General features: G+C 38.7%; 2 protein-coding genes across 2 annotated transcripts in view; one reads left to right on the forward strand and one right to left on the reverse strand.

Annotated features, from left to right (window-relative positions):
• The window catches only part of LOC134798204 (growth arrest-specific protein 1-like), a 454,209-nt gene that overhangs the window by 339,116 nt on the left and 88,306 nt on the right, over positions 1-26,787 (forward strand). The gene's annotated exons all lie outside the window — the stretch shown is intronic.
• Positions 1-26,787, reverse strand: part of LOC134798171 (carboxypeptidase B-like) — a 32,184-nt gene that overhangs the window by 4,823 nt on the left and 574 nt on the right. Inside the window, exons 2-6 of the mRNA XM_063770516.1 lie at positions 16,905-16,956; positions 9,385-9,609; positions 8,703-8,784; positions 7,930-8,080; positions 6,842-6,999 (exon numbers count right to left, since the gene is read on the reverse strand). Of these exons, the coding sequence (XP_063626586.1) occupies positions 6,842-6,999; positions 7,930-8,080; positions 8,703-8,784; positions 9,385-9,609; positions 16,905-16,956 (668 nt within the window). The remainder of the gene's footprint in view (positions 1-6,841; positions 7,000-7,929; positions 8,081-8,702; positions 8,785-9,384; positions 9,610-16,904; positions 16,957-26,787) is intronic.

Genomic DNA, 26,787 nt, shown 5'->3' on the forward strand with positions numbered 1-26,787 from the left:
CAATTTGTGAAACTTCTTCACGCAGCCTAATGCGCCACTACCTGTTGCCTTTCTTAATGGGTATAGCTGTATGTACTTGCTAAATGCATCCTGCATCACAAAAATATATGTTTTACCAAACCGCCCTGGAGGTAGTGGCCCATAAAAGTCCCCAAAGACTATTTCTCCTACTTCTTTGACAATCACTGGCTTACATGGCCCAGAATGATTATCTAACGCATGTTTAGATTTTTGACAGACGTCGCATTGGCGCAAGACATTTGCTATTTCGCGCGACATACCGGGGAAGTAATATCTTTTCTTCATCAACGCTAAAACCTTGAACCTGCCATAATGACCTATTTCTTCGTGGATATTTATTATCAAATCCGTTTGTAATTTCTTTGGGACAACTGGCACGCGTCCCCCTGACTTAGGATTTACGTGATAGAGGACATTGTCTTCCAACTCATAGTACCGACCTACCTTGTCCCTAGCTATGTTTTCTTTGTTAGACAGACTATCTATTATTATTTTCAGATCCCCGTCTTCTACCTGGTGTCGCCCTATTTCCGCTAGCTGTTGCCTAATTATCCGCGAATTCGTAGTTTCAAATAAGTTTATTTCTGGGTGCTGAACTTTCGCGGTGTTGATATCCGTAACCCCCTGTATATGACGTGATAGAACATCAGCAATTACGTTGTCACTACCCTTTACGTATTCTATGCTGTAGTCAAAATGTCCTATGTAGTGTACCCAACGAATCATGCGTGCACTCAGTAACTTGCATGAATTTAGAAACGTAAGACTTTTATGATCGGTTCGTATTACTAATTTTGCTCCCCGTAAATAAGTCTCGAATTTAGATAAACTGTATATAATAGCCCACAATTCTTGTTCCGTGACTGTCCATCTCATTTCCGCTTCGGTGAGCCCTTTGCTACAAAACCCTATCACTTGTTTCTCACCTGTATCCGACAGTTGATATGCGCACCCCGCAATACCTATGGCGCTACTATCCGTTTGTAGATAATAAGTCTTATTTATATCAGGATGCACCAACATCACTGATTTTAAAAACAGCGTTTTAACGCGTTCAAAACATTCATTCTCTACATGCGTCCATTTGAATTTGATTTCCCCTTTAAGAAGATCACACAATGGCCTAGTCTCCTCTCCGTACCGTTCTATAAACCTTCTAAAGTAATTTATTAGTCCTAGAAACGCCCTAACTTGCTTCACGTTTTTAGGAACGGGGAAGTCCTGGATAGCTTTTGTCTTGTCTGGGTCCATCTGAATCCCTTTAGTGCTAACTATATGCCCTAGCAGCTTTACCTCCACTTGCAGGAATTTACATTTCTCTATATTACAAGTCATATTTGCGTCATGTAGCTTCTCAAGAACCTGATCAATATGTGATAGATGTAAATCAAAGTCCCCAATCGTATATACAATTAAATCGTCTAGATAATTCACACAAAATGCCCTAACTCCGCCCAATATTATGTCCATTGCTCGAGAAAAGCTAGCTACTGATGTCTTCAAACCTTGAGGCAATACGGCGTATGTATAACTTTTGCCCATGAACGTGAAACCAGTATACTTGGTTGAGTCTTTATGAATCGGTATTTGGAAGTATGCATTATTGAGATCAATCAAACTAATGTAATTTACCCCGTGGAACGATTGTAGAATCTCTGATGTAATTGGTGGTGCCTCCGCGTCCCCTAACATCCTTTTGTTAAGTTCTCGCGCATCTAGTAACAATCTAACGGAGCCGTCCTTCTTCTTCGTATAGGTAAGTGGACTACAATACGCAGTGGCCTCACGTTTGATAACGCCTAAACTCTCTAATTCGTCTATTTTTGCCTTTACTAATTCCCTATGTGCAAACGGTATCGGGTAACTACGCTTTATAAATGGGGTCCCATCTAGCATTTTAATCTCGTGCGTATATTTATTTGTCAGCCCTAACTTTTGTGAAAATACATTTTGGTGTTTCTTCAATGTCCGCAACAGTAAGGTCCTATGCTGTTCATCGACGTCCATAATCGCTACATACCTATCAATTAGTTCGGAACCTGCACCTTCGCCAAACGTCCTAACATCGTTCGTTTGTGTCCCTGATGGCTCGGCCAAGGCCTCCAAGGAATACATGACTTTAGCTAGACGATCTTCTTCAGTCTGATCGTTGAACGTCGCATTCGCCGTCACTCCTAAATGTTTTATTGTTAAACTTTGATCCTCACAATCAATAGTCCCTTTCACTCTCCTTAACCAATCCCAGCCTAAAATAACTGACCGTCGTATCTTTTGTAGTACTAGCGCGGGAGTCTCGACTTGTGTTTTTGCAATTTCTACAGTAATTAGATAAAGACTCCTAACATTTTCGCTTCTAGACCCAAAAGCTCCCGTAAGATGTAGCGCGGGTATAGGTACTTCGGGTAATGGTCCTAGCTCCGATCTCAAATTAACATATAATTCACCGGAAATAGCCGTTATCTGACTCCCTGTGTCTATCAGTGCCTTTATCACACGACTACCTACTTTAATTTCTACCTCAGGTAATCTTGGCAACGTCGGATCTACGTTCCCCTCTTGTTCGTCTATACTTTCATCTAAGTCGTCAAGTATGGTATATAATTCCCCTTTCCTGTTATAACACGCAACGCACGGTCTACCCCATTCTTCACATAACATAGCACGCTCGTTCTTATCGCTAAAAAGTCTACCTACGCATTCTAACGTCCTAAATTTATCTAACCCTAAACGCGCATTACAACCTATCGGTTTTCTGTCCCCATCTCCTAGCTTGCCTAAACCTTGACCCGCACGCCAGCCCCAGCGATTCATTAACTTATAAGCTACTCCTATTTTACTGACTACCGCGTCCCGTTTTACCTCTCTATCTACAGTCTTACAAACGGGACTTATTTGTTCGACTGAGTCCCGTTTCCCTGATCCGAACCTACCCCTGTGCATGTGGATTGATTATTTCCCGCGATTCCTGGAGTTGAAGACTCCTGTGAAAAACTAGGCCTACTTGTTGACGACGAAGAAGCCGGTTCCCATTTGATTGCCGGGAAATTGCGCCTGTTATAATTATTTCTACCTCGTCCGCGCCACCTGCCTCTATACGACCTTTGATTTTCGCCATCTTGCCTTCCCTCTAGTATTGCGACTAAGGGTGTATTACCACGCGTATGTCCTATTCCTCTCCTATTAAACGATTGTCTATGCGAAAAATTGTCCCTACTAGTTCCCTGGCCTGCCACACTACTATTAACACTATCGGAACTAATATTCTGGTCGTAATCGAACAAGAAGTCCGTCGCTGCCCGTACGCTAACTTTCCCTACCCGTGTATATGTGTACCACATTTGTTGTACATCCCTGGGATAGTGACGCATAATATACCCTACTAAGTCACTCTCCTCTAACGGTATAGTTAATGCACTAACCGTATCGACTTGTTCCGCGAAATGTTCCCCCATACTCAGTTTTCCTTTAGCATCGAACCTTCCTTTGATAAGTCTAATTTTCGCAGCCTCTTGATGTTGTTTGGTCCAGTATCTATTTTTAAAATCCATCTCAAAATCTTCGAAATTTCGCCAATTTTTACTATCTAATCCCAAGACGGTACGCGCGGACCCCGTCAGGCACTCGGTCACTACATCTAAGACCCTATCTTGCGCGTTAATCGAATTAATGTATCTACGTAATTTTTCAATGAATTTCATCGGGTTTGGGTCGTTATTTCCATTAAAGCTGGGCTTCGTGAACGGCGGCATCACATAAACGCTAGTCCTCTTATTACTGCACGCGTTCCCGTCCGCCTCTATGTTCTGCGCCGCCTCGGATTCGGTCCGCGAGACTGCACTCTCACTACTCCCACTTGCGGTTGACGACATAGAGTCCACACGCTTTACTAGCTCGTCAAACCTAGTTAAAAGAGACTCAAAACTACGCTGCTGTAAAGCAAACAAATCTACACTAGCCTGCTGTCCCTCGTCATTGTCGGTTTCAATTCGTCGTTGTTTACTTGGTTCGCTTCTATTCGTTAACACTGCGCTACGTTTTGCGCCACGAACTTTACTACCACGTCCTGACATCTTGCTACGATTAGACGGTTCAAGGAATGAAAAACCCAAGCGCTATATTAAAATTAATTATCTGTAGGGACTGTAAGTAATTATAATACGCTCAGATGTACCCTCGTTCAACCTTTTAAATCTGAATTAGAGAAAACTATATTGTAGATACCCCTCTCCAATCTTTAGACTAAAGTTACTGGTATTAATGACTTGCCTCAATCGAAATCTCTCTTCTTAATGTATTTATTTTAAATTGTATTTCTTTAAAAGTGATCGTCAATTTTAGTTTAAATGCCTACGTTGTGTTTATTTATTTTATAGTAAGTTTGAGTAACTAATCAAGTCCTTCTAGTTGTGTCTATTTGTTTTTATAGTATCTTGACACAAAGTCTAGAATCCTGCGTCATGCGGCACCACGTGAAGTGGTATTGTGGCCCTGTAAAATAAAGCTTGGACAAACAATAACCTTGACCACACACCTCAGAGCCACTTCCTCACGGACAGAGCCTGAACCACTATAATTCGTGTTCGTCTGGGACGAAAGTAATTAATTCTCGACCGGTGTCGCGTCCGACGCCAGTGGAGGCGCAGAACAGTTCTTCCTGAGCGTAAGTGAAAAGTACTGAGCACGGCAGTCTCTGAGATACCAAAGCTTCTAGGACTGATTCCGTTTGCGCTACCCACGTAGAGGCCTGTGTCTACTATGTGTGTAAGCTAGCTAGCATTTCGTATGGAGGGTTAGCAGGTGCACAGGTGCACTATGTGATATCGGATTTATTTGGTGTTAAGCGGTATACCTTTAGTATTACTTGGGAGTGGCCACTAAGCTAACCCTCGGCGCCTCGTATAAGGTAGACACAGGTTGCTCTACGCAAGTCGTATAACCTCGATGTGTACTAGTAATTAATCTAGTCCCTAGACCTGCGGTCACAATGGTAACGGCTTATTCCCCGTAATTTAATAGCAAATAAACCCTTGATCAAAACGAGTGACAGAAATTAGATATTTCGTAAGTTATAATGAGCCCAATCGACGGCTAGAGGCCGTCAACAGTCAGGCCGATTGGCGTCGTCGTTTATTTCCTCTAGCCGCGTCAAAACTACCAATACACATCAAAGCTTTTCTACCTGAAATCGGTTCTAGTCGCTTATTAAAGCCAGGTATGTAAGGTATGATGGATATTACCTCAGTTTCTAACTAAATACCTTCTTGTCTGTCCAACCTAACTACAAGGTAACTATGAAGGCTTAGGGCCAAACTAGAGTATGAGAGGAAACACTGAATTAAAAGCAAGTCAAATTTATAGATATTTATTTGTACCAGCGATTCGGAAAGATGGACACTGTAAAGAGGAAGAACCGCCTAAGAAACCCCTTCAGTTTATTCTTTTGGTCTCTTTTCAAACTAAAGTTAACAAAGTTACTTATAAAGAACCCTAATCAGATCTATATTACCAATATAGCTAACCTAGCCAACTAACATACGCTGTCTTTATTAAGGTTGAACGAGAGTATAGCTAAACTTCCATAAGACAAATACACAATCAGAATATATTAGCCTAGTATTGGTTGATATGTTTCGGCAATAACAAGGGGTGAAGCGAAGTGATAGCGAAATAACCCGCGGTCTATAGAGAAGAACGTAATTACTACTTTATTTCTTCTCAACCAATACGTCAGGCCAACACAGTATAGTAGTACACACAATGAGGTCAATCTTCAGTGACTAATCGGATAAGTTTCTACAAAGACTATTCTACAAAGCCCTACGGACTTGCTCTACAACGCTATGAAAATATGGTGAGATAAATTGATTGGTATTTATATCCGATTTGTCACCTCACATTAACAGAGTACTTAGCTTTGTATTAGCTGCTCGTCTGCCACTCGACACTGACTCTACAACTCTCTATTTGGTATAGTATTGAGATACTTGTTGATCGTCAAAATGGTGAATTAAGTCAGACAACCTATCTCTTCTGCGTCTTTCAAAAAAGTGTCCTCAACTTCCTGCGACAACCTTAACCAAACTTAATTACTACAACTTTATTATTTACATATTATCTTAACCTAAATACAATGTAACAGGGAAGATTTTCGCTCGTCTCTGGTCCAGTGTCTTTGCAGCCCCTCCTAGCAAATGCTCCGTCTCGCTCCTTCGCACTGCGCTGTCTCGCTCGCTCCTTCGGCGGCGCCGGAGTTCGTGGAAGTGGCGATGTCGCCTTTTGAGTGGCAACCCGTTGTGTTGCACGTGTAGACTTATTCTGCAATGATTTGAAAGAACCAGAGTAGTTGCCTGCATTGTATAATCGCTTGTATATGTCAGCGATAGGCTTCATATTAGGTCGTATTCAACTTTAAGGGTTAGTAAATTTCTTTATTATTTTCCTTGAACTGTCTTATCGCACACTTGTCCATTTTGCATTTGTTTTACTTCCTTAGACCCTAACTAGAAACATAAATCGTATTGTTTTTATGTTTCTTTGTTTTATTAATTTATTACTTTCGAGCGTTTGGTTTTCTCGTTCTCAGAATACGTTCGTTTAAATTTATCACTCTCCCGTCGTTTTTAGTTCCGTCTCAAATTACTTAACAATGTCTTTAAATCGGATAAATATTTATGATGCAATCCTATGTTACCATCTCAAGCGGATCTACTTGTAGCTACTTGTTGCGACGCGACGAAATCGCGGAGTGAGCCACGCCTGCCCCAGGTGACGCTGACGTTGACATAATCAGTGTATGTAATGGGACTAGAAAGGTACTCACAGATCGGGAGCTGCGCGTGTACTCGTACCCGTCCGGATTGACCACGGGCAGGATGTACCAGTCCAAGCCGTCCAGCTCCCGAGCTCCGCTGTCGGTCACCAGTCGGTGGATGATGTACATGGCCATAGCGGGCGCCACCCATTCGCGAGCGTGGATACCTTTTGATATAAATACTGTGTGAAAACACTACAATATGAAGGATTTACGATAACGTAACTATTTAGGTATACAAGAAATTGTAGAAATTTATTAAGGGCGCCACTTCCTACGTAACTGTCACATTTTTGACGTAAAATGTTTAAACATGGCAACAATTTAGTATAGAATTTTTTTAGTTCCATTTTATTTAATTTCTACTATTTTATGTCGCACTATACACACTACAACATTGTTTTATATAAGTACTCATTATTTGACGGTTGTACGTCAATACATCTGTGTATGAGACGTGACGAGATATAGTATTTTTTTAACTTTATTGGTGCACTTTGCAGCGTAAGTAGTTATTTCGTAGTAGGTAATTGTTTCGTATAACTAAGCTGATCGAAGTGATCGATGACGAAATTGTAATTTTGTGCAGTATTTTGTTATTTACGAAAACACAGGCATAATTATCTGGTACACCGTTCCTTCTTATCGTGTAAAGGTGATCCAATTTCCTAAATTATATTCGTCCAATGTTTTGCCACTTGTATTCCTTGGGGAGTTGCTTTAAGGAGATCATCGGTAGTACAGGTAGACCGTTAATAAAAGACTTAATAACAGGTTTAATAATTTTCCAACTTAAAGCATAGTACGGTCGAAAGTATTAATTTATGACCCATTTCATACCGTGTTACCGTGACAATCAATATGAAAGTCGCTAGAGACCTCATACTATTGTCATTGTGACATGGGTTATATTACACTTTCGACTGTACCAGAGACACCAGAGTGCAAAATATTTGTCCTCCTGAGTCCTTGAGGCCTTTATAAGGGATTTAATCCAAATCGAATTTTGAATTAAAATGGAATACACAAGAAGGTTCCAATTTCAAAACTGCAATAATGACAAGGGGGACTCAGGAGGTTAAATTTAGATTCTCTACCTGCATCAATAAATATTATTGGATTTCCAGCGCTGGGGTCTTTAGAGATCTTGACAAGACTCATGGCGCGTCGCTGGTAACTGTAGCCCAAGGGCTGGAGTCTTACTAACTCCGCCTTCCGAAACTTAAGATCGTCTAGGTAACTCTTTATCTAAAAAAATAGTAGCAATTAGAAGTAATCTAATATAGGGGTCATCCATTAATTACATCACACGTTTAGGGGGGGGGGGGGGTCAAGAAAATGTGACCTGTTGTGACAGGGGGTGAGGGGGGAGCTCAAACTTTGTGAGGTCACTTTAACTTATTTAAATTGTTTAATTCGCTGAACAGTTAAATAACAAAATTTTGGAACGATAATCATTTTTATTCGTTTAATTTTCTTTCCTAATCAGTTTTGGGTTATAAAATTACTAATATTTCTTTTTTCAAATATATTTTGATAAAACATTAATAATAGGTGCAACCTACTTGATTCGATTTGCCGAATTCGTTGAAAAAATGTGACGTCACACCAGGGGGAGGGATTTGCCAAATGTGACCAAGTGTGACAATGAGGGGGGGAGGGGTCAAAAAACCTTGAAATTCGTGTTATGTAATTAATGGATGACCCCTTAGATTCAGGAAAATTTAATTAAGTACGTAATAAAGTAGTTTTTATTAAGCATAATATGTATACTTGACTTGGTTACAATTAATACGTATAAAGTTACTTAAAAGATCTGTTCATATAATGGTCATTAATTTGACGACGCTAAAAATATTCTTTTACTTACAGCATCGAAACTATTATATCCATATACTCTAAACGCTTCTCGCAATCGTCTCCTCGACACACGTTCCAATGCTTCAAATGATCTAAAAAAATTATAAGTATTTATTATTATAATATACCTACATTTTATATTTTTATTTCTTACATTTTGATTTATTTAGTGTAGCAAAACACACATAACAAAGACGTTTTATTTTCTTTACTTTCATTACAAATGGTCGTATGTATGAACAATTTAATAAGTAAATTAGTGCTAGGCAACTTTCCGATCAAACTGATCAAGTTCTATTTTATTCAAAACTAACGTGATAAAAATAGGCTGGGAATACAAGTAGATATTCGCACCCCAACGGGAAATATAGTTGCAACAATGTTATTGCATGGTGAATGAGTTCGTTTGCCTATTTGTTTGATTGAGTTCCAAGCTCTGATGTTTCCAAGCTCGGCTTTTGTTATCGGTGACTAACTAAACAAAAAGTAATTTGAAGTCAAACGCGTGAAACATTAAAAAAAACTTCTTATAATATGACGATAAGAATCTTGTTTCGATGTTTGGTTTTCAATGTGAAATTCATGCTTATTATATAATTTATCGGCATTTTCCGACATTACAATGCTCACTTATTCTATTAGATCTAACTATACGCAATATTTTTTATTCCAAACATTAAATAGAAACCAACCTGCCATAATAATGTTTCGTCACAACTGGCATCCCATTTTTAACTGCAAACTGTTCAAACAGCTTCTTACTGTTCGGAGATACCAAAACATCTGTACTGTCATTCAGTCCATAACTTCTCTTCAGTACTTCCACTTCTCCATGGGAGATTTCTTCGTCTAAAGGGAGCTCCGCCAACTTTTGTAGATGTTGGTCATGGTTTGGTATGATGCGTAGAAGAGTGTAACTGAAACAAATAGTGTGGTATTATTACTTGTGAGTTAGTTCATTCTAACTGAATATACGGCTTCAATCTAAAAGAAAACTATAATAGCAGTTTCTAATAAACCTCGAGCATAAATTGTTTAAAAACCCATTTCACCTTCGGATAGGAGCAAGATAAGGCCCCCAACAATCTCTCTTTCCTTTTTTGTCCTGTCCACGTAACTGAGGAACGTGACGACTGTTGGCCCCCTTCACCAGTGCCCTCTATCTATCTGGGGCCCGGTGTTTACTAGCCTGTAATGTGGTTTTAGTCTCTGACATATTCTGCCCGCTTTACGCGTTACCACACGTCCATCCCTACACATTCTTGCCCTGCGACAGAGATCATGGGCTTCTGATCATCTGGTCCTGCTCTGTTCAAATGGAAGAAGATACTAACTACCTACACGTTGGGACCCCAACAATATGGATCGTAAATCTGGATAAAATCGCAGGGAACCGTTGGTTGAGAGCAGCACACGACCGATTATTTTAAAGATCCTTGGGGAAGGCCTTAGTCCAATAATGGATGTCTTCCTGCTGATATGTTAAATGGTGATGATTATAGATAGGCATTTCGTACCTATAATCGCAGGCCGATAAATTGCCTTGGTTTATGTTGTTTTTGTACAGTCTACTATTACTTTTTAATGTGTTTTTAATTTATTGCACTCGTATACGTTTTCAGTCTTATCAGTAGCGTTGCGACTTACGGCGACGAATCAATAATGCTACGCGTATAAACAAATTCTTACATTTACGCAAGCAAATAGGTACGCACATAAAACTACAGTAAAACCTCGATAGCAAGAATCTTAAGAAAAACGCCAAAATGTTAGTATTAGCAAGTTATCGTGTCAAAGATGTAACTGAGGTTGTAAAGTTGTAGGTAAACTATACTGAGTTATCTACCTATAATTTAGAATTTTAGAGGCTTTGAACTGTAACGAGAAGGAAATATAATTTAATTTTTTGTTACGAGAATTTCGTCTTACGGAGGTTTGAGTTATCATGGTTCGTACCTATTACCTATTATTCATATTGCACTAAATAGTTTATGTAAGTCTGTATGGTACAATATCTATCATGGCTCTTTCAAGGAGTATATAATATTTATTATTTTCATTATTTTCAAACATAACATCAAGTACGCGTTGTAGCAGGAGATCTAAGGTCCCGTTTTCTAAGGGGACCTTGCATTTTGGAGACAAAGCAAACCGCTTGGAACAGGTGTTCCTGGGGGTGACCTGAGCTGATTAAGCCCGGTTGCCAAGAGGTTCCCCCCAGTAGGTAGGCAGGGGAGGGGGGGTAAAAGTGCCTCCGGCGCGCCTCACTCTAAGCTTTATATCTGCATACATCTCGCAACTATATCAAGTTTGGTGTCATTTTCGTATAATTCGAGGATGAAGAATTCATTTCTGTGACTAAATTTTCACTCACCCATACAAAAAATTCGAAAAATTCAAAATTCAAAAAAAATCTTTAGATTTTTTTTTTCGAAAATCCTCTACAAAATTTATACTATGAGGATTTGCTCTAGAAAAAAAATACCTGTGAATAGCCCAGTTCTCCTACTATACAGAATAGTAAACTTGTCAAACATTTTTTTTCATAACTCTGTTAAAAAAAATGTTTTCTGTCGCGCGGCGTACTTGCATTGTAAGAGTGGTATGCAACGTTTAGGATTTTTAAGTATGTTTAGATGATTTCTGATAAGTTGTTATTCTTCTGGTGGTAGATTACATTAATAAATTACTTCTGGACGTGATATATATACAAATATAAATTAAATATATAAATAAAGATGTTGGGAAAACTTTCGCTAATAGAGTTAAGTATTATAAATGTGATAAAATTAACATAGGAGATGTTTGACAAAAAATGCGGGTTAAAATAAGATATTATATTGTTCGTAATTGCCATTACATGCCCATAGGACTGTGCATTTTAGGTTTTTTTTAACGCAGTTGCACCTCCCTGCGCATTTTGTTTTGCAGCGGCAACGAATAAGCTCTAAACAAGCAGCAGCCTGCAGCTGACTTACGGCTCCGAAACGTGGTCTTTCACTATCGGCCTCATCTCAAAACTCAAAGTCGCTCAACGAGCTATGGAGAGGGCTATGCTCGGAGTTTCTCTACGTGATCGAATCAGAAATGAGGAGATCCGTAGACGAACTAAAGTCACCGACATAGCCCACCGGATTAGCAAGCTGAAGTGGCAATGGGCAGGCCACATGGCACGCAGAGAAGATGGCCGATGGGGTCGAAAAGTGCTCGAGTGGAGACCACGGACTAGCAAGCGCAGCGTAGGACGTCCACCCACAAGATGGACAGACGATCTTGTTAAGGTCGCCGGAAGACGCTGGATGCGGGTCGCTTCCAACCGGCACGTATGGAGGTCCAAGGGGGAGGCCTATGTTCAGCAGTGGACGTCTTATGGCTGAGATGATGAAGCAGCAGCCGCCGCAGGTAGGCTTGTCCATATGGGCTCCCAATAACCTTGTTGTTTGGACCAGCCCCAGTCAGCAGGGCATGGTGGCTGTTGCTGAGGGGCTATAATCTGTCACCAAACATAGACCAAATCGCGCCGTGCGCCAAAAACCGCCGTGTCGCCGAAATAATTTTCAACCAGGTTGACAAGGTGCAGAAAACCCTAGAGGCAAAGCAAACCGCTCTATGTGCGTTCCCTGATGTTGAAGGTGCTTTCGACAATACGCCCACAGAGACCATACTCAATGGTATGAAATCAAAGGGAGTAGACGAAACCACCAGATGGGTACATAGCATGCTCTCAAACAGAGTAGCCACTCTGACCATCAATACTATATATAGAGCATGAATTTTATACCACTAAAGGGTGCCTACAAGGAGGCGTTTTATCCCCACTATTATGGACCCTAGCAGTGGACCAACTTCTTGCAATCATGTCAGGCCAAGACTTTGATACACAAGGATATGCCGACGACCTTGTAGTCATCGTCAAAGGCCCTTGCCTCAACACAATATCCAACCTAATGCAAGGAGCTCTAAACACAATATTCAAATGGTGTAGAGAAAATGACTTGTCCATTAATCCGAGCAAGACTGTAATAGCCATTTAACCATTCACAAGGAAACGGAAGCTCGATAAACTCACAAAACCAAGACTTAATGGACAAATAATACCGTTCTCGGCAGAGGTCAAGTATCTAGGGGTCACCTTTGACCAAAAGTTAACTTGGAACCCTCACCTGAGAAACATTATACAAAAAATGAAAATGGCCATGTGGTCATGCTGTCGAATGGCAGGAGCAAGATGGGGCTTAAGATCCAAATTGCTATGTGGTTATACACAGCGGTAGTGAGGCCAATTGTCACCTACGCCTCCGCAGTCTGGTGTAACAAAACCAGCCAAAAGACAGCAATAGACACTCTAAACAGCCTGCAACGCACGGCTTGTTTAACAGTAACAGGCGCCTACTCCTCGACATCGGGAGCGGCCCTAGATGCACTGCTGGACATCATACCACTCCACTTGCAGGTGCAAAAGGAGGCCAAGCAGTGCGTCTACAGAATATGCACGCTAAACAGGCCAAAATGGCGCTCTCAGGCATTAACCAATCTAAAGGCCTGGGTTTTTGCGAATAGAGCCCTTAGCATGCCCACTGATGACGCTCACACCGAATGTCATCTCACCAAACTGTACACAGTAGAAAAACCTCCTAGAGACAAATGGATCAACAACCAAATGTACGTCGAAGAGGGAAGCCACATCTGGTATACAGATGCTTCCAAGAAAGGCAACGATGTAGGATGTGGGATCTATGGTGAGAGATCTAAGCTCAGAGCTAGTGTCAGCATGGGCACATTGGCCTCAATCTTCCAGGCAGAAGTCTTCGCCGTCAACAAATGTGCGGAGATCAACCTGGATAGAAACCTAAGACACCAGCTTATCTACATCAACTCAGACAGCCAGGCTGCTCCGCTGGCACTAGAGTCCCTTGAGTCAAACTCAAAACTAGTCCAGAACTGTAAAACAAACCTAAATGCACTGGTTTACTCCAACAAAGTTACACTTAGATGGGTACCAGGGCACTCCGACATTAACGGAAACGAAGAAGCGGACGAACTTGCTAGAAAGGGCGCAGACACACCCCTGGTCGGCCCAGAACCCTTCTGTGAAAGCACAAAACGAGATGCATATTCTCTGCTCAGCAACTTAGAAGAAACGAGAGCAATCGATTGGTGGAAGTTCGTTGAAGGACAAGAACACTCGAAAGCTCTGATCAAAGGGTTCAATAGCAAAACTGCTAAGGAGCTTTTAAGACTCAAAAGGCACAAAACCTGCGCGGTGACTAGAATACTGACTGGACACTGCAAGTTGAACAAACATATATGTTTCAAATTGGCAAGAAACAAGATGCGACATGCAGGTTCTGTCAGGAGTCAGAGGAGACTGCAATGCACATTCTCTGTTCTTGTGGACTACTAATTAAATGTCAAAAAGAAGTACCTACCTAGGGCGACACGTAGTGCAACCCTATGAGGTACAAAACATTACGGCCCAAAGAATCTGGAACTTTCTGGATGCAACGGGCATTAGTAATGAACTGAAAGGGCCGTCACAATAAATCAATGCTGGTCAATGCGACACTCAAAGGCCCACAACACCACAATAATAATAATAATGTCCCGCGGGGGCAGCTTGTGGCGAGCTGACGGTGAGTGACGACACCGCGGACCCCTATTCCAGAGGGCCCTGTCATCTGGCCCTCGCCTCTGTGCTTGCCTTGATTGGCCGGCCAGAATGGAGTCGCAAGAGCGGGACCTATGCTCCAGGTTGGAAGTGTAAAATGTCATAACGCCGGCGGCCTGCTGAATGGATTACCGGGATCTGGCTACCGCAGACTCACCTCTCGACAACCTCACAGCCACTCCAAAGTGTTGCCCTGTTGTCGCACTGTGCGTGCGGCCATTGCGGGGCCCACTCAATGAGTCACCACCTGTCATTTACAATTTTGAGACTGATTGTCACGGCAGGTGTCCGCTAGTCTCTCCCATAGCCCATTATCCAGTCCATACAACTTTCAAATCTATAGCCCATGACCTTAGTTCCCATCGCAGCACAAAAGTGCTGCACTGTAATAGTCTTTGCACCTGGCGGGGACCATCTCCGGATGTATCACATTGTGCGTTCGGGGATAGTGTCCACCACATGTATCCCTTGCTTTTAGATTAACGTGCCTTAAAGGGCCTCTGCGCTGTTGGCTTCGTCCCCACGTACGCCTCCCAAAGGTCCGGGACCCCATGGTCCCGAGATATGGAAAAGACATGCAAATAATAATGTTAATTTTATCACATTTATAATACTTAACTCTGTTGGCGAAAGTTTTCCCAACATCTTTATTTATATCTCTCTCTTTGGTCGGTCCCTCATGTCTGAGGATCGTGGTCAGTATCAGGGTTGCATCTGGAGCGGATGATCTGTCTCCACCGGTTTCTGTCCAACGCGTCTCCGACGACCGTGTAGAAAGCAGAGGATGACGAGTCTTTAACTTGATCGGTCCATCTTATTGGTGAACGACCGCGTGATCTCCTGCCTTCGGTGTGTCCAATCACTATCAGTTTTTCCAAACTTTCGTCACCTCTGCGCACTGTGTGTCCGAAATATGATAGTATACGCTGTTGGCATATGGTGGATAGACGAGTTTTCACTCGGAGCTGGGTTAGGATTGATGCATTAGTACGTCTCGCCGTCCAAGGTATTCGTAACATTCGTCTCCAGCACCACATCTCAAATGCATCAATCCTTTTTCTCTCTCTGGCCAGGATAGTCCACGTTTCCACTCCATACAGGAAGATAGGGAATACTAGTGCTCGTATCAATCTGATCTTGGTTTTGATACCAATTCCCCTTTTCTTCCAAATGTTATTTAAACGGGTCATAGCATCCTTTGCCATCCCGATTTATTTATATATTTAATTTATATTTGTATATATATCACTTCCAGGGCCCTGTTTCACCAACGTGACAGGTGCGACGAATTGTAAAATCACTGTTGCTGACGTCACAGGCATCCATGGGCTACGGTTACCGCTTACCATCGGGCGGGCCGTATTCCTGTTTGCCACCATCATTGTATTATTAAAAAAAACTTTATTATATCGGATAAAAACAGATATTTCTCCTGCGAGGTTTCTGACAATTGTCACAAGAAACACTACAATTGTCACGAAATTCCGACATATAACTCATTACCTGTCAAGAATTACCTACAATTCTTCTAAATCTTTGACAATTGTCAGAAACCTCGCAAGAGAAATATCTGTTTTTATCCGATATAATAAAGTTTTTTTAAATAATACAATGATGGTGGCAAACAGGAGTACAGCCCGCCCGATGGTAAGTGGTAATCGTAGCCCATGGATGCCTGTGACGTCAGCAACAGTGATTTTACAATTCGTCGCACCTGTCACCGATGTGAAATTGGGGCCAGAAGTAATTTATTAATGTAATCTACAACCAGAATAATAACAACTTATCAGAAATCATCTAAACATACTTAAAAATCCTAAACGCTGCATACCGCTCTTACAATGCAGGTACGCCGCGCGACACAAAACATTTTTTTTTAACAGAGTTATGAAAAAAAATGTTTGACAATGTTTACTATTCTGTATAGTAGGATAACTGGGCTATTTACAGGTATTTTTTTTCTAGAGCAAATCCTCATAGTTAAATTTTTTTAGAGGATTTACGAAAAAAAAATTAAAAGATTTTTTTTTAATTTTGAATTTCTCGATTTTTTTTGTATGGGTGAGTGAAAATTTAGTCACAGAACTGAATTCTTCATCCTCGAATTACACGAAAAAGACACCAAACTTGATATAGTTGCGAGATGTATGCAGATATAAAGCTTAGAGTGAGGCGCGCCGGAGGCACTTTTACCCCCCCCTCCCCTGCCCACCTGCTGGGGGGAACCTCTTGGCAACCGGGCTTAATCAGCTCAGATCACCCCCAGGAACACCTGTTCCAAGCGGTTTGCTTTGTCTCCAAAATGCAAGGTGGTGGACCTTAGATCTCCTGCTATTGTAGTGTTTTTTTATTATGATTATATGCAAAGAAAATGAGAACTAACTATCGTGTTTAGGTTGCTAGAATTTAGGGGCCGATTTTTGACGATCCAATTAATCATAATAGGCACGGTAATCTTTCTTCGAATAGGCAAGAGTGACAGAGAGGCAGATAACGAAATTTCTATGTTCAATTTTCGCAGTACGCCCTCAGGTAAGTACTTACTTGTCGTATTTGTGTTGCCCGCATCCAACCTGCCAGCAAAGCCCGAGAAAACCTGTAAATAAAATTAAAAAAAATTACCTCATCTGTTTTGTCATAATTGGGACATATACAGATTTTAAATTGTCACTCCTGCGAACAACAGTTAACAGCATGTGCGCATAAAAATAAGTAATTATTTTACCGCACGGATTAATAGAAAACCAATACCTAGCTCTTTATGTGGATAAGGGTTGAAATTACACTTAAGCCCTTTACTTTGGGTAAGTCCACAGAAGAAACCCTAATTGCTGTGTATGACCCGATTTAATTAATACTTAAAATAAGTGTATCTAGTATTTCAAAATGGAATATTTCCCAAATTTATTTGTACGTATTGTACCTACTTACAATTCAGTATACTGAAAATATACTATTAAAATTATACAGCGTGTTTTTTTGATAGTCCGAAAAAAAGTAATTTCATATTTTTTACGATATAATTACGGCTTTTATTTTTCTTATTTAAAACTGGCGTGACGTCACAACTGTCACAAGTGTAACTTAACTTAAATTATAATTAATAGCGCTCTGCTAGCTAGGTATATTCTATATTCGTGTTAAATTTGCAGTTGTATTTAAAATACTTTATGATTGTCCTAAGATTTAGTACTGTAATCTTCCGTGATCATTCTGCACCTAGTTCTCATAATTCATAATTTATTGCATAATAATCATGTGGTACAAGACAGATGTTACATTAGGGTAAGTTCACACATGAACCCTGTTAGGGCACAGCAATGTTTCTTAAAACTAAACTATAACTAGGAGGTGCAGTGCAGGCACATGTGTATGTACATAATTTAAAATAAACGCATTTTGATACTTAAGTTCAAGGCATAAGATTAAAAGCTAATATTTATTATTTTATACTTATGTTATTACATTAGTTACTTATCTGGGTATGATTTTTGATAGGTACCATTGATTTATTATTATTAATTTGTTTTTAAATACACTCCCATAGTATCAGTTCTCGTTCTTTTACCTATCACAGTTACCATCTAATGATTTTACAAAAAAAAAAACAACTTCGATTTTATCAAAGTACGGTAGGTATACTTACTTATTTCATTGAACGCTACCCACTAACATTTAATATTCGACCCGTGGTCTTTTGATGGAGCTAAGAAGTGGGGTAGTTACATTTAAGGGGCTTCCATTACCCGAGATATTTGTGCCGGAGCCGGGACAGATTGTTTGCGTCGAACGAGTTTTTAATTTGTGGTGACATTCATCGTGTTTGCGTGGCTTCACGTAATTGAACAGCCCTGCCGTAAGGCAAATAAAGCAGTGGTTCAGGTTTGATGTAATTAGTTAGAGCAGGGGTCTCCAGACCCCGGCCCGCGGGCCAAATTCGGCCTGCGACATCCAAAGCGAGTGCCCACTGTCCGGCCCGCGGGAGCCATCAGGCTCCAGGGGTACAGCATTCATTGAGAGTGGAACTGTTCCTAACAGCAGCAACCAGACTCCCTCTCCCGGCGCAATAACCGACGGTGGCCCGCGCGAAAGTTGCTGAGGCGCAATATGGCCCTCAGGCAAAAAAGTTTGGAGACCCCTGGGTTAGAGCGTTAGGTTCACCGTTCACCACTAAAAATAGAACGGGGTAGCATGTGGGAAGACTTTATTCATAGGTATTACAGATGTATTATATAATTGTTTTCCTTTGTTTTGTCTCGGAAATTTGTCACGCCACTTCATTCAACCTCAGTACTTTTTGTACCGAGACTGACTGAAATAGCAAGACACATTCGTCCATTTCGGAGAAAATACGAAGGAAAATAATTATGCACTACATCTGTACATCTCTAACCAGCTTGTTGGTGTGAGTGTGCATTTGATTACTAAGCTAAGTAGGAGCCCAATTCGAACATGCATTTTGATATAAAAACGATGTAATTTTCGTATCATTCTCGCATGCATTGTGCTCGCACTTGTTCGTACATTTTGGAGCGAGCGAGACGCATTGGCGAATGATAACAAAAATACATGCATAATTTTTACATCAAAATATAAGTTTGAATCCATATTTCTGCTTTTGTTTGTACCTGTTTTGTGATTGTCATGATTTTTTTTTAACCTGTATGCGGTCGAATCCAGAATAAGAGTCTGACATTTTCATTTTTTTATTAATCCACGTTTTGGCCGTAATCACCCTACCCTTGGTACAAAAATGTTCATTCCTTATTATTCGGTGAACGGCCTGACGGCCATCGTTTAAGGTGGATTTAGAAGTGGAAGGTTAATACAGAACATCTGCATATTGAACGCCAAAATCACATGTAGTTCCTACAGTTATGCGTCAAAGAGAGCGAACCTCCATACATAATGCTAACACGTGACCATTTGCGTACACTGCAGGTGAAAGTACAGGAAGCGCATACTTACCATACCTATACAGCGTGAGCGCAACAAATCACACCTTACTGGAGGTATTTTGAGTCAATTATTGGCCTCTATTGTTTCCTATAAAGTTTTAAGTCATAATGTATTGTTGGTCCGCATTTTCGTTCGCCATAATTTGGTTTTTCTCAGAAACGCGTAACTTTCCATAATTGCTATAAAACAAACCTAACCTAACCTACCTAAAGGATAACCTTACGAAAATCCTGAAAAGTTAACGGTTTCAGAATTATGACTAATGATAATTTATTTATTTAAGAAGAAACAAACAGTCGTTTACAAATAGGTTTACAAAAATATTTCTTAAATTAAGACCTGGAGTTTCCTTATTATATGTATATAAAAATTGCAGTCTGTAAAATAAAGTAACATAAACATAAGGTACTAGATTAGTTTGAACATATAGGTATACTCACGAGAGTCGGAGTGAAATTAATGGGTATTGATTAAAATTACCGGAAAGAGACATAAGTAATGAAAAATTACATACTTAACTAATTACCGAAAAGCACGTTTTAGTGAATTTATGGAACAGTTAAACAAATCTAAACTATAAAGTTTTTCATTTTCGTTAAAAAGTTTACAAACACGTCTCATAAATATATTTTTTACATAGCATGTTCTACTATAGGGAATGGAAAACATTTTTTTCTTCTGACATTGGCGCTGACGTCTATGAGGAACTCTCAAATGTATTTGATGTAGTAGTGAGGGGACATCTAACACATTATTCAATATTTTGAAAAGTAGGACAGAGTCTACACAGTCTCGTCGACTAGCAAGAGTTTGGAGTTTATGATGTGTCAGAGATTCATTATAGTTAAGGTGAGTATGACCAGTTCTAAAATCGAGGGTTCTAACAAACTTCTTTTGTACTCGCTCCACTCTATCACTATGAACATTATGGTAGGGTTTCCAAACTGCGCAGGCAAATTCGAGGTGGCTGCGGACAAAACTGTTAAAAAGGATTTTGTAAGTGACACTATTTTTAAATGGCTTTCCTAATCGTAAAATGAAACCTAGTTGTTTGTACGCCTTTTTTATAACCGAGTCTAGATGAGGTATAAACGATAGTTTTGAGTCCATAATAACTCCAAGATCGCGAATTTGTGTTACTCTACTCAGACGATTGTTGCCTAATGTGAAATTATAATTAAGATTTTTTTTTTCTTAGAAAAACTTATAACATAACATTTATTCAAGTTTAAAAATAACTTATTTTGGGTACAAAATGTCTCTAGATTTTTTAAGTCATCTTGGAGCAAATAATAATCTTCAATAGAATGAATTATCTTATAAATTTTTGTATCGTCTGCGTAGAGCAGCACTTTCGAATTTTTAATATATTTATCTATGTCATTAATAAAAAGCGTAAACAGTAAAGGGCCTAAATGAGATCCCTGTGGTACCCCGGAACTAATGGACTTCCATTGAGAGGCGTAACCTGCTAGAACAACACATTGGCTTCGATTCTCTATATATGATTTAATCCAGCGGAATAGGTCTCCGTGTATTCCAAGGTGCCAAAGCTTGAGTAAAAGTGTATTGTGACATATTTTGTCAAAAGCCTTGGCAAAGTCTGTATACACGGCCTCTACACTTGCGATAATCTGACAATCATTACATTATGACTTTTAATCATTATGTCAAACAAAGGTATCCGGTCAATTATCTTTGACATCATTAATGCTAATGTTATACTTATTTATATTACATTTTTAGGTAATAAATAAAATCAAATTTAAATTGGTACATTATAGGTGTTTAGAGCTATGAAAATGGTTTTGCCGTCTTTCACATTAGATTAGATTAAGTCTTGTTCGAAACGCTAAATACGAGTATATCGGCTCGATTCGGAAAATGAATTAGATTTCTACTAGACTTCAACAAGTTACGATACGGATAATTTAAAGATATTTGTAAGATAGATATGTCAAATTTGACGTTTCCGCTATTCTGGAGGTCCTCTTGAACGATTTCGACAAGTTATGACTTAGATATCCAAGTCACATCTAGTCGATATCTTATGTAGATCTAGTTGATCTCTAAATCGTCTCAAGTTCTTGTGATTATCTCAAAATCCGAATAGGCCTGTATGGAACGATTAGAGCAAGAATTTCAAGAGCTGGCGTTATTCATAAACTTCTGACAAATCGAACTGGAATAATTATGTTTCTTTTACTTACACATATTTTACAAAAGTCATTAAAAATAAAAAATGACAATAACAATTTATTTAACCTTTATTGCACAAAAGAAAAAACAAAAAACGGACTTAATGCCATAAGGCATTCTCTACCAGTCAATCGTAATGCAAAGCTAAAATAAAACGTATTAATCTTTCTAAAATATACTACTTTGGCTTTGATAGACAAATGCAAGCGTTTGTTAAAATGATTAATAATATGCCGCAGTAAAAAAATCTAACATGTTTTTGACCCATCCTGTACAGTTCTGACAAATAATGTTTTTTTTTTTCTTCACTCCTGGTAGAATTCCATCGATGTACATATTATGGGTCCATATTGGGTTGCATACAATTTTAAGTCATATCTTTGATGCGCATAACAACTTGTGTTGTGATATCAAGTAGATGACTGAAAATTTTATGCGAATTAAATTAATGACTATAAAAATTATGACATAACTCATTTATGACAAAAACCCAGTTATGCTCAAGAATAATTCTGAGTAAAGATTTTTATGACTTACAATTTTATCCATAGAGTGTTATGACAATTAAAAATATGACAAAAGTTGTTATGCGACCAGAGGGAGTCCCACATATTATACGTCTAACTTAATTTATATGTCCCTACTGCGTCTCTCGCGTTGTGGTGCCCAAGCTCTTTACAGTTGCCTCCAGGCCTGAATGTGGCTTCTTGGCCAATTCCATGATTGATGTAACTGCCTTTGATCGGTCCATCGCAGATGAATCCCAGATTATTTAATTATGGCTGTATCAATCACTAAAGCAGACATCTGTGTTCTATATTCATATAATATTGAGTGAGTAGACATCAATATCGAATTATAAATCACAACCAAGTTAAATACTTGTGTAGGTAGGTGTAGGTACTGTAAAAATATCGATGCCCGCTTTTATTTTATTTGTGATGTGTACACGATCTAATTAATCTGATTTATCTTAATAATATTATGGCAATAAGGTACCTACATATTTTTCATAAATTGATGGAAATATTTTGGAGCTCTCCAAGGGTTTACACTTTACATCTTTTATTCTTTATTCATTTTTTTAGCTTTCTTATTCTTAAATAAAACTACTAGTAGTAGTAGGTACCTTGCAGCATGCGTATGCGTAAATTCCGCAAATGTACTGATTTCTCATTTACGTGAAAATTTTACTTGACTACAGTTTTGCTAGCTGTGTTTGTTACAAAAGTGCATTCATACTTTCCATACAAATAATGAGAGCGGAAATAGGTGACATTAACGCCATTACTCGAACATTATAGACCTAGGATAGAAAGTCGTAACATTGAAGTTCTTGTAATGACAATACGCTTTTTTTACCTACTGGTAGTGCTAAGGCAAAATTGTTTCTAATGATGACTAAACTACCGTTTAGGACAATCGGCGTACTCTCGATTGCTAAAGAATAGAATAGAATAGTTTTTTAATCGTAAACACACAGACAATAGACTTACATAATATAAAGAACATAGTGAAAATAAAGTGTCACGAAATGGCCTCATCTCTGCATGTTGCTGGCGATTTCCAGCGGATGTCCCGAGACCATCAAGTGAGAAATAATCACGGAAGGTAACAGAGAAAAAGAAGTAGGTACTTATTAAGTATTAAGCGCTTATACCTAGACCTAGGTGCAGTAAAAACGGGTCAGTTTCTAATTAATGTTTCTGTGTTCTAATTTTAGCATGGTATGTGGTATGCTTGCTTAGAAGTGTGTATAGTTTAATTAAAGGTTTGTGTTTAAATTAGGAAACTTGCGATCTAAAAATTATTTGTATGTACTTCCTATAATTGTGTTCATGAGTATAATTCCTCTAATTAATATACAGGGTGATTGAGGAGACGTGAGCAGGACTAATACTGCGCATTTCGTAAATTATAAGCAACACTTTCGTATCAGTATTAGTGAGGTTAACGTTAATTTTCTAGTCGTGTTGAAAAAAAAAGTTATTAATTTATTTACGACATGCATGGTCACCCTAAAATTAGAATACTAAACTACCGATATTCTGTGTCAAATTGAATGTCATCACTGTCATCGCGGTCTGGTTACTTTTGAAAACTCGTATCTCACCAAGTTTGACAGTTTATTTTCTTCGTAATCAAAAAGTTAAAGAGGTTTTATGCTTATTAATTAGGTCTTGTAGGGTGACTATGATTGTAGAGGATTAAATTCGCCCTCACCAAAAAGTTAAAAAATAGGAAAAAGTGTGGTTGTTTCACCTAAATACGACGGTGATCGATCAATTATCAGTTACTGAGTGTGCAGGATTAGTCCTGCTCACGTCTCCTGAATCACCCTGTATATGCATTCATTAACGGTTTTTCAATTTAATTACCAAGAAAACGCTATCGCTCTTTACGCATTTCACCTGCAGTAGTTTAGAAAAGTCGCATATTCCACGCCTAAAACTTTGCATAAAGAACTTTACCGCTTTTAATGTAGATATCATAATTTCGTTCATAATGACGACTGTTAAATGTTCATGAGTCGCTAATACACAAACCAAATCAGCAAATTAAAAAAAATAATGGACCGTATATTTTCCTAATTATTTTTCAAAGAATATGTCACTCTATTTACTTAACGTTACCCCTTTTTCTTGTGCGAAATAAAATTATCTTCAAAACTGAAGAAGTAGGTACTTTAACAGTTCGAAGTTGGTAGGTATATAAATGTTGACTATATTTATTTATTACCTACCGTAATAAACTAGTAACGCCGTGAAAATTACAATTTATGTATTTACAAATCGGTAAAACTATTGATTTGTACATTTATATCGGTAACTATTTAAGCATGACTCATAACATTGGAACAAATTAATTCGAAGAAAAAATATTTTATCACTACACCTTATAAAACAACGTCCCCCGCCGCGTCTGTCTGTTTGAGTGTTTGTATCGCGATAAACTCAAATCTCTCTATCACTCTTCCATATTAGTGTGACAGTGACAGTTGCGTTTCGATCGCTACGGAGCGTGAGCGATTGGCATCTTGGCTACGCGGCCAGTAACGCAGCCTGCAGTCGCCATCCGAATGACACTTATGAAAAATAGCATAAACTAGTAGCCATTAGGAAAATTATACAAATTAAGTAGACTAGACTCGATCTGATCAACGATATATTCGATCGAATAATTCAAATATGAAATCTGTGCTAACTATTCGTAATAGTCTATCCCATTACGAATACTTATACAAACACTTGACATTATCACAAAAATAATCTTTACTAGGTATTCTTTGGTTATTTAGAGGTTGTAATAGTGCACTTATTGAAAACGAGCTTCTCCCGTGACTGTCTGCGTCGAAGAGGATGATGACGATTGATATAAACTATCCTATAATATATCCTTCCCCGGTCCTCAAACTACCAAATTTCACCTACCTCTAAATCAGTCCAGTGGACTAAGCGTGAAGAGGTAATAGACAGAGTTACTTTCGCTTTTATAATGTCAATATATGTATGTATGTATGTAATATGTGTATAAAGGGGTTTCGTTGACGGTCATGTCACGAGCTGTCGAATTAGGTGACAAAAACATTCGTCTTGGCGTTACGCATACTAAGGAGCTATTTAGAACATGGCGAATTTTATCGCCGTTATGACAATGTGCGGGAGCTTTACTACAGTAACGAAGTGTCAAATTGGTATACAGGGCGAAATCGAGGGACGTCTATCTAACGATCGGTAAATTATACTAAAAATCTCATAAGCCAGGGCCTAGGAAGCCTAGGAACGCAGGGTAGATAGTGTAGATACCAAGTTTAATAGGCACAATATCCAGAGCACATAAATAGGGAATTTACCTACTGAACAGCTAAACACTATATTTTTGAAACGAGATTATTTACTGTACATGATTTTAATTAATATTACACTAATTTTGAAGGAGTGGGTATATTATATACTCGCTACTAAACTACAGCAACAAATATGAATAACTGTTAGTATACCTTACATACGTAATAAGAAAATGATAAAAAGCCATGCTATTAGGTACAAGCCTGTATCTTGACAACAAATTTTTCAAAGTTAATTAATACGGAAAAATCAAAAAGCTTTATTGAATTTTTACATTAAAAAAAATCCCACACTCGGTGATAGATATTTAATTTACCCGGTATACTTAAGTTTACGTGATCAGATGCATTCAGTATAAGTAATCATTAACCAGCGTACTCTTGATTACTTATTATCTACACTTAAGAACATTAAATTGGGTTAGTTTCTATGAAAATTTCATTACAAAATTATTTGTTTCCATTATTTTATATGTAGACAAGTTTTCGTTATCAGGGGGACGATTTTTGAATTACGATCGCTCGATTTCGTCACTCGAAAATAGGTGGAAAACGGCGAAATGCTAATTTTTGAAATACGAGCGACAGAAATTTGGAATCGAGTGGTATTGACCACTCGTTATCAATTCTATTAGTAGAATTTAAATGCCTAGTAGTGGAGATATTATTGAACGAAATACACGAAATCGAACGGTCGATTTTCAAAAATCGGCCCCCTGATCAATGCATATTTTAAGGAATATACTTACCTACCCCCATATTCATAAAACTTTACGGGCCTGATTTAGTTAATTTATGTTTTATCCCTTTCTTACAAATACATAAGTCAAAATGACAGATAAGGACAAACGAGTATTAGTTAATTGAGGTTTGTAGCGCGTTTATGAATAAGGGGGTTAGAACCTACTCAGACTTACAAGAAGTTATTAAAACGAAAGACGGAGACCTACGAGTATAGATACTCGTATACCGGGTGTGGCCTGTAACACGAGCAAAGAATTAAAACATAGATTGTACTCCTCAAACCGTGACACTTTTGTTCAACAACTTTTAAAAAATATGAAGTATTTAGACTCCCTATTTTTCATACAAAATAAATATTATCTTCAATGGACGCCATCGCCACGCCATATCATTGTGATTGACGTTGCTTGTCACGCCTTAAACATAACAAAATTCGCAATACATTGCGTCTTAGAATAAACTTTAAAGTGTATTAAAAATCAAACCACAAGTTATTTTTAAAAGTCGCTGAACAAATGTTGGTCAGTATGAGGAGTACAGCCTACAGTTAAATTTTTTGCTCATGTTACAGGCCACACCCGGTATAAACATTGTTTATATATTTTAACGTTGTTCCAGATTGATGTTACAAGTGCGAAGGAAATAATTGGTGTTACGGATTTAAAAAAAATGTTGTTT

This window comes from Cydia splendana, chromosome 16 (genome assembly GCF_910591565.1).
Source record: "Cydia splendana chromosome 16, ilCydSple1.2, whole genome shotgun sequence".
NCBI lineage: Eukaryota > Metazoa > Arthropoda > Insecta > Lepidoptera > Tortricidae > Cydia > Cydia splendana.